This window comes from Biomphalaria glabrata, chromosome 8, assembly GCF_947242115.1.
Source record: "Biomphalaria glabrata chromosome 8, xgBioGlab47.1, whole genome shotgun sequence".
NCBI lineage: Eukaryota > Metazoa > Mollusca > Gastropoda > Planorbidae > Biomphalaria > Biomphalaria glabrata.
The window spans coordinates 36,354,003-36,366,259 of NC_074718.1; the positions used below are offsets into that span (position 1 = coordinate 36,354,003).

General features: G+C 35.4%; 1 protein-coding gene across 2 annotated transcripts in view; it reads right to left on the reverse strand.

Moving 5' to 3' along the window:
- LOC106059413 (proline-serine-threonine phosphatase-interacting protein 1-like) overlaps positions 1 to 12,257 on the reverse strand; it is a 52,354-nt gene that overhangs the window by 17,531 nt on the left and 22,566 nt on the right. For both annotated transcript variants that reach the window (XM_056039316.1, XM_056039315.1), the window contains one exon: positions 871 to 1,169. In XM_056039316.1, coding sequence (XP_055895291.1) covers positions 871 to 921 — 51 coding nt within the window. In that variant the 5' untranslated portion in view covers positions 922 to 1,169. The remainder of the gene's footprint in view (positions 1 to 870; positions 1,170 to 12,257) is intronic.

Consider the following 12,257-nt stretch of genomic DNA (forward strand, 5'->3'; position numbering starts at 1 on the left):
AATTTAAACCCTCCCCCCTTTCAGTTGGGTTTGAAGCTAAAAAAAATACCTCTTCAATATAAAAAAAGCAAAAATCTATGAGAGTAACCAAAGGGGTTTTAAGTTTAAACCCCCCTTCAGCGGGGTTTGAAGCGAAAAAATACCACTTCTATAAAACAAAGCAAATTACACACTCAAAATGCTAAGAGCGTAGTCGAAGAGAGTTTTGAGTTTAAACCCCCCTTCATCGGGGTTTGATGCTAAAAAAATACCTCTTCAATATAAAAAAAATTAAATGTAAATTACACACTAAAATTCTTTGAGCTTAGCCAAGCCAAAGGGGAGTTTTGAGTTTAAATCCTCTCTTCCAGATGTTTTTTTTTTTTTTAGTTTAAAACCACTCCAGATGTTTTTGAGTTTAAAATCCCCCTATAGAGAGTTTTGTGGTTGAAAGCCCCTCTTCGATATAATTCTAAAGCAAACTTCACTCACCAAATTCTATGAGCGTAGCTAAATAGGGTTAAAAAAAACTCCAGAGATTTTAAGTTTAAAACCCCAAAACATAATTTTTTTACGATAAAACTTCCATTTTCGATATAAAATCTAACTATAATCACCTAATTCCAAGAGCGTAGCCAAGAGAGGTTACAAAATTTCTACCAGTGGCTGGACTCCATTAATAAAGTCCAGTGGATAGTCATCTGCCGAAATTGAAAAAGACTAAATGTGGCTCAACAAAGATGGCTAAGACAGATTTTAGGAGTCAGTTTTAGAGAATGGGTCTAAATCAAGGAAATGCTATGCCGAACTGGGAGTCGACCCCTTGGTACTGTTGTGACAGAGTTTATTATATAATAGATCTACCAAAGTGCAAACGAATTCAAAACGTACCCAAAAGACATTTTCATAACATTTATGATCCATTGTTTCCCAAGACGGCATCACACACTAGACACAGGTTGTATTAGTGATTCTGTTATTCTAAGATTAATGATGACAAAGGATGTATTGTTTGATGATGTTCGCTGGATAGTATCCGTAATATGTTCAGCTTCAATCTATGGCTCATGTAACTTTACAAAGAAACATTTTCTTTGTAGTGCTTGTTGTAAAAAAAATGTTATTCTGTGTTGAGAATATTCTGCTATCTTATTCTTGTAGTCCACAATCCGAAGTTTTTTTTTTAAAGTCTGAAATAGAAATAAAAACACAGATTTATAAAAAAAAATTACTAAACTGTTAATTAAATATTTGTTTCTCTCCCTTTCTGTTACCATTTTAAACATCCCAAAACCCTGATTTTCTTGGTGGACACACACGCCTACGCACAGACAAACAAACAGACACGGAAATGCATGCTCAAAGTAAACAACTGCACTGACACAGACAAAATTGTTTCAAATGGAACAGTGTGGGTGAGCTGAGAGAGAGAGAGAGAGAGAGAGAGACTAAAGGTTTTTCAAAATATACAATATTGTTTAACCAATATTTTGGGCATTATCAAAATTACTGTTTGGACTTTAAAAAAAATATCTACAATGTGTTCATATGCCATTAAATAATGTAACTCGTACATATGTGTTTAACATTTATTCTCCGGGCTCTAATAATAACTAAAAAAACATAGTTGTATTATTAAAATTGTAGCCAAAATTTTAAATTAAAAAGACAAAATAGCATCCTCCTGATATATTTTCATAGCTAGCCTTCTTATATTATGTAAGGCTATGTTGCTACAAGTAAAAGTATGTGTCAGTTGAAAAGAAGTTAAGAAAGTTAGAAAATATAAAACCACAGATCTAGATCTATATATACTATAATATTTATAGGTATGATCTTGGTACTAATGCTGGACATGTCTGGTGTGTTTATATTTAGGGAGGTGATGTTTTTATTATTACACACAAAGTATGGGAATTAGAAAAACAATGAAAAAACAATTAGTATAGTTCCATGGTCTAATATACATCCACTCGTTACGCTGGCTCTCGGATGGAAATGGTCTTTAGAGAAGACGATTAGGCCAATAGGGAAGCACTTAGGCATTGCTTTTCTGTATAATTCTATATAATTATTCTTTCCTAGAATAATGATACTTGGGGAAAAAGAGTTGTGGCTTTATCTCTGAGAAATACTGAAAATTACTTGTGCCTAACTCTGCAAAGAGTTGCGTTTTTTTTTTTTAAAGTTACGATGTAGTAATGTAAAATACATCTTTAACTAATACGTCGATCAAAATACAGTTATTGCGATTTTTTTTATACATAAGCATGTAAACAGTTAGCCATTTATTTTTTGCCAAAGTCTCACAAAGGCTGCTTGGAGTTATCAGCTATACAAATTAGAAGAAAAAATGAGGAAGGAAATTTGAGGGGGAGGGGGAGAAATGCCAGAATGAATTTGCCTGTAGGGTCATAACAGGTGTCGCTTTAAAGAATACCTTTTGTTGGCATCTTTAGTATATAGTTTAATTTTACGAATGAGCTAGTTACTGTAATTTTTAAGACCACTATCATTTTTATTTTCATTATACAAATAGTTTTGTGTGTGAAATTGTGTATCGGAAAAGGCCTAGAGCTTACAATAAGCTAGTCCTAAAAAATACACAGATCTTGGGTAAAAGACTCGTCAAAGAAAGTACTGTAAATGTGTAGTTTCACGTAGCTTGTTTCAGATCTTTTCGTTTTATAGCCTGTATCGGGTTTGATCACATCTCTACCTTTTTTCTTTTTTTGTACAGAATTTTTTTTCTCTTATCAGTTTCACTGGGTAACCCGACAAAGTAGCACCGACAAAGTAGAGCGAACAAAATAGCGCCGACAAAATAACGCGACAAAGTAGCGCAGAACAAAATAGCGCGACAAAGTAGCGCATAACAAATATATTAAATTTTATGGAGGCGCGGTGGCGAAGTGGTAAAGAGATTGCCTTCCTAACCGAGGTTCCTGGGTTCGAATCCTTGTGAAGACTGGGATTTTTCATTTCGGGATCTTCAGGGCGCCTAAAGTCCATCCATTTCTAATGGATACCTGACATTAGTTGGAGAAAGTAAAAGTGGTTGTTCATTGTGGTGCCCACCTGACACCCTCGTTTACCGTAGGCCACAAAAACATAATAAAATAGATCGCAAGTCTGATATAGATCGCAAGGTCTGAAAGGGAAACTTAATTTTTTTTTCAGTCATTTTGTAGCAAACACTTCTGATCTAGTAAAATATGAATATGGAAGTATAATAGAATAAGCAAAACTGAATAATTTCAATATATATCATTGTTACGAGCAGATGGGACTCATAAATACATTAACACAAAACGCCAAACTCATAGTTTTATAAAGAACTAGCTGTACACAGAGACTACGCCAGTTGATTTGTTCCCAGGCTTTATATTGATAATCATGGCGGGAATCACCCGCTTCTTTTTTGTCTTATTGAATTGTAATAAAAAGGCCACATTTTATAGCCCGTCAATTAGTGTAACTGTTACAATGTTATTACAAGGCCATATTCATACTGCGATGCGGACGTAACAATCCTACTTATTTATATTTGAATATGCATTTCAAAACAATCAAGCATAGCTTCCATTCATTACAGATTTATAAAAAAAGGACTTTCTCAAAGTCTAATTGTATACGATGCACGTAGAAACTCCATCAGTAGCAAGTTAGCTGCAAGACGTCTGTTAAGTTGGAGGTACTTTGTCTTGCTTGCAGCTTTACTTCGTTCTCCAGCTTTGTATCTAAGAATCCTGTTCTCAGTGTTCTCCTGTTCTCTCGGGAAGTGAGTGGTCAACTTGTAGACATTGTAGTCAGCTGAAATGCCTGGTGCCATCCCTCCACTAAATTGTTTGGTCGTAGTAGATTGTCCTGTACTCGATCTCCACCATTCCATAATGCTATCGGAAATCTTGGAGTCACTCTGCGGTTTTGTCTCTGGCGACCAATGTAGTTGTCCTCACAGTAGTCCTACAAATTCCTTACAACATTTGGCAGAGCATCATTTAATTCTTCTAAGGCAGTGTTTACATCTGCAGGTGGTCCACATGAAAGGGCAAACAGTATCTTGAAATAAAATGCGTACATATTTATCATCACGATATGTAGATGTATGACTTCCACTTTACGCCAGAGACTTTGTCCAAGATGGAATACAAAACCGACGTCTAGTCGCCGGGAATACTGTGTTTACTGCATTTGACTTGCCTTCTAACATTACACTCTGTGGAGCAAGAGTTGGTCTTAGCTCCAAAAGTTACCCGAAGAGTCGAACATGTTTAGATGGCAATAGTGCAAATAACAGAGGTACGGCACAGTGATCAATGAGTACATGTACTGTGAAGATCTGCATAAATAGCTCAGGCTCAACCTTAAATGTAACATCAATTCACCAGTGAAGAATATAGAGGCCTGAACAAAGGATCTTGCCTAGGAACTTCACTTACTTATTATACATATTATAAATAAGTCTGCTCTATTTTGTCGGAAATTTTCGCACTATTTTGTCGGATGGCCGTTATACTGAGCTTTACAGCCTAACAATGACACTTTAATTTAAAAAAGAGAACTGAAAAATACAAAAAATATAAAAAGAAAAAAAAATACTTTCTGTCCAATTTTGTTTCCCCCCCCCCCCAAAAAAAAAAAAAAGATACGTGTGTAAGAATAGAATATCGACCTATGAACTTTGTTTATATTATTTACCATTTTAATTAGAGCTTGTTTTGTGTGTGGTCATTGACATAACATGAAACCATCTAGTTGTATTTTAAGTTTGTTTTAAGATGTATATTTTTGTTTCTACGAATTTCCAAACTGACATAATGTATTTATTTTAAGGTCATAAAGTGAAAATAACAATGATATAAGGGTCAGTGAATACTTTTACAAAAGATCACCATACAGGAAGTTAGGCCGCCGAAAGTGTTGGCCAATATTTTATAAATTCATTAAAATCTTTCATGATTCAACACCCTGTCGTGACATCACAAACTAACAAACTAATAAATTTGACATAAAGTCTCCTCTTTTCTTAAAAAAAATCTAGCAACAACACCATGCCCATACATGTCTATCTTATATTTTTAGATGTTCCTTATATACAAGTTTGTCCCACGCATATTTCTATGTTAATGTGGTCACTCGAGTTACTAAGAGATTAAACTTAAAGCTTTTTTCACAGGCCAATTTACAATCACTTGTCCATACTTGAAATGTTTCAGTAAGAAGTTATACTATAAATGTTTAATTGTTCATTGTTAAAAACATATGCCTGTAGAGCTGTATCTGCCTATCCACGTTAACTATTGCACTTTGCCTTTTAATCTTCAAATAGTTTAACCTACTTATGAATAGGAAGAAAAAAGAAAATGTCCTTAAAAATTCTTTAGTTCTAAACCGCTCACATGAGATGCTACGGTTACTTTGTCAAAATCCTTTTTCAAGGCACAATACGAAGAAATGGTCGTCCAAAAAAAAAAAAGCTATCTGGACAACCAAAAATAATAAAATACTCAGAAAGACACAAAGCTAAATGCACATTCCTCGTTCCATATGCTAGGACAAATTTGTACAAAAGCTTCTTCTTCCCTAGGGCTATTAGAGCATGGAATGGGTTGCCTGAGTGTGACATAATGGGGAAATAACTATTTTTGAGAAATTGTAAAGTTAGGAGTGATTCCCCTCACGAAGTTTATATAAGGCCATGAGGACCGTGTTTAGTTGCCACTTGCTCCTGAGTTACCAGCTTGACCACTGGACCTGTGTTGTGAATAGTATTTTTTTCTCTTAGTGGTCGTATGTCTTGGGGTACTCGGAGAAGTGTGCCCTGCTCTGGAGATCGTTGAGCTAAGTATATCTTTGATCATTATTGTATTTTATGATTAATCAGTAGATATAGCCTCAAATGATTTCCAGGCAGTATGTTTTACCCTGATGTTCTGCATCCTAGGGTACTCCCAAACTGACAATATTTTCTAGCCTTGTCTCTGAGGGATTCAACTCTGTATTGAATCATCAGATAGGCTTTACCTAACGGATGTCTATAGGTGGGATTCTATGAAGCTTATAGGCTCAAAGGTTTCCCTGAAGCTTATAGATCATCATGACCTTTTTGTTTTGTTTTTTTTTTGGCTAAAAGTGGCTGTGTTGGCCTGAAGCCTGTGACCCCGGAATGACCAAAAGTGGTCGTATATTGACCAGAGGCCTGTGACTTCATTTTTCTACACAGATGTGCGATTTCCAGAATGTAACGATAGTGTATGCATTATATGACTAGGGCGGTGTGCCTTACTATTTTTGAATGTAACTTTTGTTTATTTTGTGTTGAGAAGGCCTGTGAGTTGATGGCTATTTATTTACATAGTTGTAACATATGACTAGGGCGGTTTGCCTTACTATTTTTTAATGTGTAACTTTTGTTTATTTTGTGTTGAGAAGGCATGTGAGTTGATGGCCATTTATTTACACATTTATTATACTCATGTAAATAAACTCTGTATATAAAATTACCTGCGACTTTGTTAAGTCTTGTTTTGCATACATTAGTTTAATTGTACACCTAGAGGTTTTACTTTATAACCTAGGAAATACAATTAGGGGCCAATATGCCACTGGACTAACGTGCCAGCACACCTTTAACACAGATCTGTTGATCTAAAATACCTAAATGTAGCTATAATTCTAATTGAATCTTTTTAGCTATACCCGCTAATAGGTAAATTAATTGATCAAAGGTTTGTTATGTTGAATGGGGTGCTCTTTTAAAATCAATCCCCATTATTATGTAACCTGGGGTACTCTTACAAGTAACCTCATTCAATATGTAACACTGAGCCAGCCAGGAAAACCAGTGACTTCGCAGAATTTTAGTCACTGGTTAACATGCATGACTAGATGCGTGACGCGTAGGACATAGGCCTAATCATAGTCTTTTTTTAAAGTAAAGTCTGTATTATATAAGATAAGATAATGAACCGGCCTCTGACTTGATATTCTACCAAGGACATTTGCTTTCTGGGAAGATTGGAGGGATTTCATTGTACAAACAGTCGCTGCACCCCTACGACGCCTGTCGAGGGACTTATGATGATGATAATTGAAAGTTGTTAATTGAAAAAGAACAATGGATCATTGGCATTATAAAGATTTAAATGGACAAAAAAAAAGTTTCATTTTGACAAACAGTTGGAAGCGACAAAATGTGTTAATACATTTTTAATATTTATATCAAGTTTATTGCAGTTGTTGAGGTTCCTGACTAGTTCAACTTAACCCATTCCATCCAAACAGGATTAGTGCATACGTCAGAATGTATAAGTGTCTACATTTTGATAAAGACTAGAGAGTCAGTAAGGTTTCTGAATCATGACATAAACATCCATTGACTATATCGAAAGTAAGTCTTAAATAATGAAGAATTTATAAAGAGAGTAAACTTTTCCATCAAGGAAACTAAACCAGAATGATTCGGCATTGATTCAAACTGAATTGGCGTCACGTGATTAAAACACTTACGATTCCAGGAACAACAAAACAAAATATCGGTTACTCAATTAGCATCCTTATTCAAAGACATCTTGAGTTAATTACTACCAAATAAATTACAGATAAATGAAGTGACATGAGATCTGATAACATACAGAGGGATTAAAAGAAAAAAAATTGTGAAACGGGGAGTTCTCATAATTTTATCAGAGGGACATATGGAGAACAGAAATGAAAGAAAATATTAGAAACACATTATCAAACAATTTAAGAATCATTCAAAAGAATGAAAGAGAGGCGGAAGAAAAAAAAAAGTAGATGCGGAAGAAAATGTTCAGCACTTTGAATGAAAGAGGCGTGTTGAAAACAAAAAGGGAGAGAAAAGAAAGAGACAAAACTGTGTGTATTTGTAGTGTGTGTGTGTGTGTGTTATATTTGTGTGCGTATTAGTATAAAAGTATTTTCAGTCACTTAAAAGATCCTTTGACTATTCCTTATATCCTCAAATTAAGTTTAGACCTCATATCATGTAACATTTGTAAAAGTAGTTTAATATTTTGGTCTATGAAAACAGAAGCTAGATAAACTTTTTACCAACTCGCTCCGTCCGTCTGTCTGGTCAAAATCTTTTACACGTTAATTTTCCCACTTGCCATTCTTGAGTCAAGTTGAAACTTTGCAAAGCATAAAAAGTGTTACAGGGTTTAAAGAGCAGTTTAACCTTCCGTAATAGTCATTTAATTTTTTAAGAAAAATAAAAACCAGCACCAGACAAGTCCTCCAATTTTTTGAAGACTGATTGAATGTAGTTGATGCTAATTCACTTATAAACAAGGTCTTTACAAAGCTTATATCAACTCTGGTAAAAAGTGTGTACACGTTATTTCTCCCATACCCATTCTTGGATCAAGCTGAAACTTCGCACAATTATTCATTGACATAGACAGGACATGAATCAATAAAAGAAAATAGTCTTTTAATTACTGGTAATTCATAATTTTGTGTAATAGCAACAAGGGAAACTAATACTTTAGTATTCACAGATATGGTTAAATTTGTTGGGTTTAGTCCACTTAAATAAGTGTTAATGCTATTCCTCCCTCACGCTTTCTCTGATCGAGTTGATACTTTAAACAATTATTTATTGTATTTAACAAACATGAATCAATAAACAAAAATACTCAATTAGTCAATTAATTATTGGTAATTAATTATTTTGTTTGATAACAACAAGGGAAATAACTTGTACATTATTGGTAGATATATTTTAAATGTCGGAGTTCTTCCCCTTTAGATAAACTTTTTTTTTAGGAAAAAAAAAGGATTTTTTATATCTTGCTTGTTTAAAAATATTTTTTATCTTTAACTAGTTAAGATTCCACACTGAACAAAATACAACTCCATAGAAGGCGTTCCACAGCATCCATAATCATTCTATGACTGATGGTTGCCAACAATGACAACACCATACTATGTCTGATAATGTCACTTAGTCATGTTGAGGGATGTGGGTCTGTGCCAGACCAGAAATAAGTACTTGATATGCTATGAGCCTAACATACTAACATCTCGATATGTTGGACTTCAGACTTTTCCTTCCTCTGTTGAGATTCTTAGATAACTTGTCAACTTTAAGCTAAAGAAGGGGAAGTCTTTTAGACTTTCCATCCATTGTTGAGATTGTTTGTAAACTTCTCAACTTGGAGATTTGCTATTTCTTTTGGCAATACTCCATGACAGAAAACTTAAGGAGAAACACAAGTTGTTCCTGTATACGACTATTAGGCCTATTTACAATTTATTCGGACAATTTGTTAACATAGGCCAAAAGTATGTTTTTAAAAATTAGAGGGAAGGGAACATTTTTATACTATCTTTATAAAAAAAAAAACACGAAGAGTGGTGTCCCCTTACATGCTTTACTTTTAGTGACTTCCCCTTCTTTAGCTTAAAGTGAATGGATACTAGTCGAAAACTAAAACAAGAAAAACAGAAAAAAAAATACTTTAAAAAAAACATAACTTATACCAAGTGTAATTGTATCAATTAGTTTGGATCAGTCATGAAATTAAGTCTGAAATAGATCTAGACTAACAACAATATATCTGTGCGATTAGAAATATTTTTACCAATTGTTTTTGTTTAGCACTATTTCATACTTTTAGTTTTCTCAATACGCTATGATCCTATCACTTATCTTGGCCAGTTGAAAAATTGGGAGGTGTGTGTGGGGGGGGGGGAGAGAAAGAAAGGGATATCTTGGTAAATTTTACCGTAATCTTTTTAAAAGCATTTTTAGAAAAGGGGTTGGGTGAATTTAACTCTTTAAGTCGACATTCTAACCACATTCTAACCTCTCTGCTTTAAGGAGGCGACCTATAAATGGGACTAATTCAGCTTCAACAACCTCAGTCAAGTACAATTTCTTTCCCTTGCTCGAATACCTAACAAACTAATTAATTACCAATAGTTAATTAACTACTAAGTTTATCTTTTTTATTATTATTATTTCTTGTGTTGTCAAGTAAAAGAAATACTTGCGCGAGATTTCAGCCTGATCTGAGATTGGGTGTGGGAGCAATGACGTGTACAAACTTTTCACCAGCCATACAGGTAGAAAGACAGACAGACAAAGTGAGTTGATATAAGCTTTGTAAAACATTAAAAACAACAGAGCTGACCTTTTCTTTAGAAAACGTTTCAGAAAAAAAACAAAGATTTTCCTGGGAGATAGAAAGTCATTTGTAAAAAAAAAAAAAAAGTGTACATCCTTGAACGGAGACGTGACATTACACGATACAACATTTTTTTATTTCCAAAATCAGCTTGTTGGTATATATATATATATATATATATATATATATATATATATATATATATATATATATATATATATATATCATGGGCGTAGCCGGGGGGGGGGGAGTTAAATCCCCCTCTTCTGTACAACAAAACAAAAAGAAATAATTCCAAGAGCATAGCTAAGGAAGATTTTGATTCTAAATCCCTCTCCGAAATCAACGATAAAACAACCTTTTCAATATAAGACTATCCAGTCACCAGGATTCTATGAGCGTAGCTAAGAGGGGTTTTTAGAGGGGTTTTATGTTTAAAACCCCCTCTCCAGCGAGGTTTCCAGCTAAAAAGAACTCTTCAATGTATAAAAAAACAAATGACACACACAAAATTCTATGAGCTTCAGCGGGGTTTGAAACTAAAAAATACCTCTTCAATATAAAAAAAAGCAAATAACTCAAAATTCTATGAGCGTTCCCAAAGGGGTTTTGAGTTTAAACCCCCCCCCCCACTTTTTTTCAGCGGGGTTGGAAGCCAATTTATATATATATATATGTGAGAGAGAGAAATTACTAGAATTATGCTCCTTTGTCTATGCTTGTAGTGTCCCTAGTTTTAACTGTGATTCTTAACCAAGGACCAAATATTAAGCTTAACATTGAGGGTTACAGCCCAAACCTACAGTTTGTTCTTTATCGTCCAAACTTACATCAAAATATATGAAGTCGAAACTTTCCTAAATAAAACTACTCCCCACTTCTGGTCCTCAACCATTAAGACGTGAGAGTTTTAAGGCCTTCGTATAGTAAGAAAAACATCTACGCCCTAATGTGTTTGTGTGTGTACACAAAGTAAGTGCGTGTTTATTTTCTAGCTGCGTCTGCTGCAGCTTGCAGAACTGGGTGAATAAATCAGTCTCACGTTTATAGCGGACAATGCAAAGATCTGTTGACACAGTGTGACTAGACAGGCGTACACATTAAACATTGTCCTGAGTCTGTAGCTAGACATTCCGAACACGTGTGTTAATGAACATCTCGCAAATAGAAAAAAATGTTCAGATAAGAAAGTTCGTATCCAAGCCTAGTCACGTGACCAGACAGACACTAGAAAGAGCACGAGGGAAAGTTGAAGATATGCGTTAGATATCGAGTGAACGTGAATATAAAGTATCGTATCGCTTGTCAAGCGGCTGCTTGCATATTACGTTCCAAGATGTCTGACATCATGTTTTAATTTTTGTACAATGATGATTCTATCGGACCTTTCATCAAGATAGTGGATGTACGGATCCATGTGTAAATATAACAGTGGCGTAGCAACCATGGTTCTGGAAGGTTGTCATTGCCGGAAGTGGTAATGGATGTAAGCACTCCACTACCTATAAAATGCTTCTTATGGCATGCGTCTCAAATAGCCTCTGACAACCAGTCCAACTCCTGGCCTTCACGTGTGGCTCAGATATTGAGTCCGGCGGAACTGTTCTCACTAACAGGAGAAGGGGCAAAGGCGAGTAACTGGCGCCTTAACCAGTAAGCAGGAGGGGCTCGTTAGCCATGGCTGGCTACTCACCTGTGAGAAGGAAAACTCTGAATTCAAACCTCTGTTGCCTTGCAGCTATACCCAATCATGGGAAAGGCTTCGGGAGTCAACCCTGAAGAAAAATCAGGATCTGGCGACCCTAAGGCAGTTTGCAGCACCCAGTGCTACAACCTGGCAGAACCTGCGACGCCGCTGACCCCAAACTGTATCGGCACTGCCGTTCCTTTGGATACATCAGCTGCGTGGAGTGGGAGGAACTGATGTGTGGGCGACATCGTTCTGACCACAGCTAATGCCCAGGCATTCATCTCATTTCCATGAGATGATCCATAGTCGCTTCGCGACTGAAGGAGGCCATGGAGAGTAGCAACCATGTCTGCCTGACTATCACATTTTGAACCCGGTGCCACGAGTTCCTTGCTATGCTGGTGAATATAGATAGATTCCGTACAGCGTGT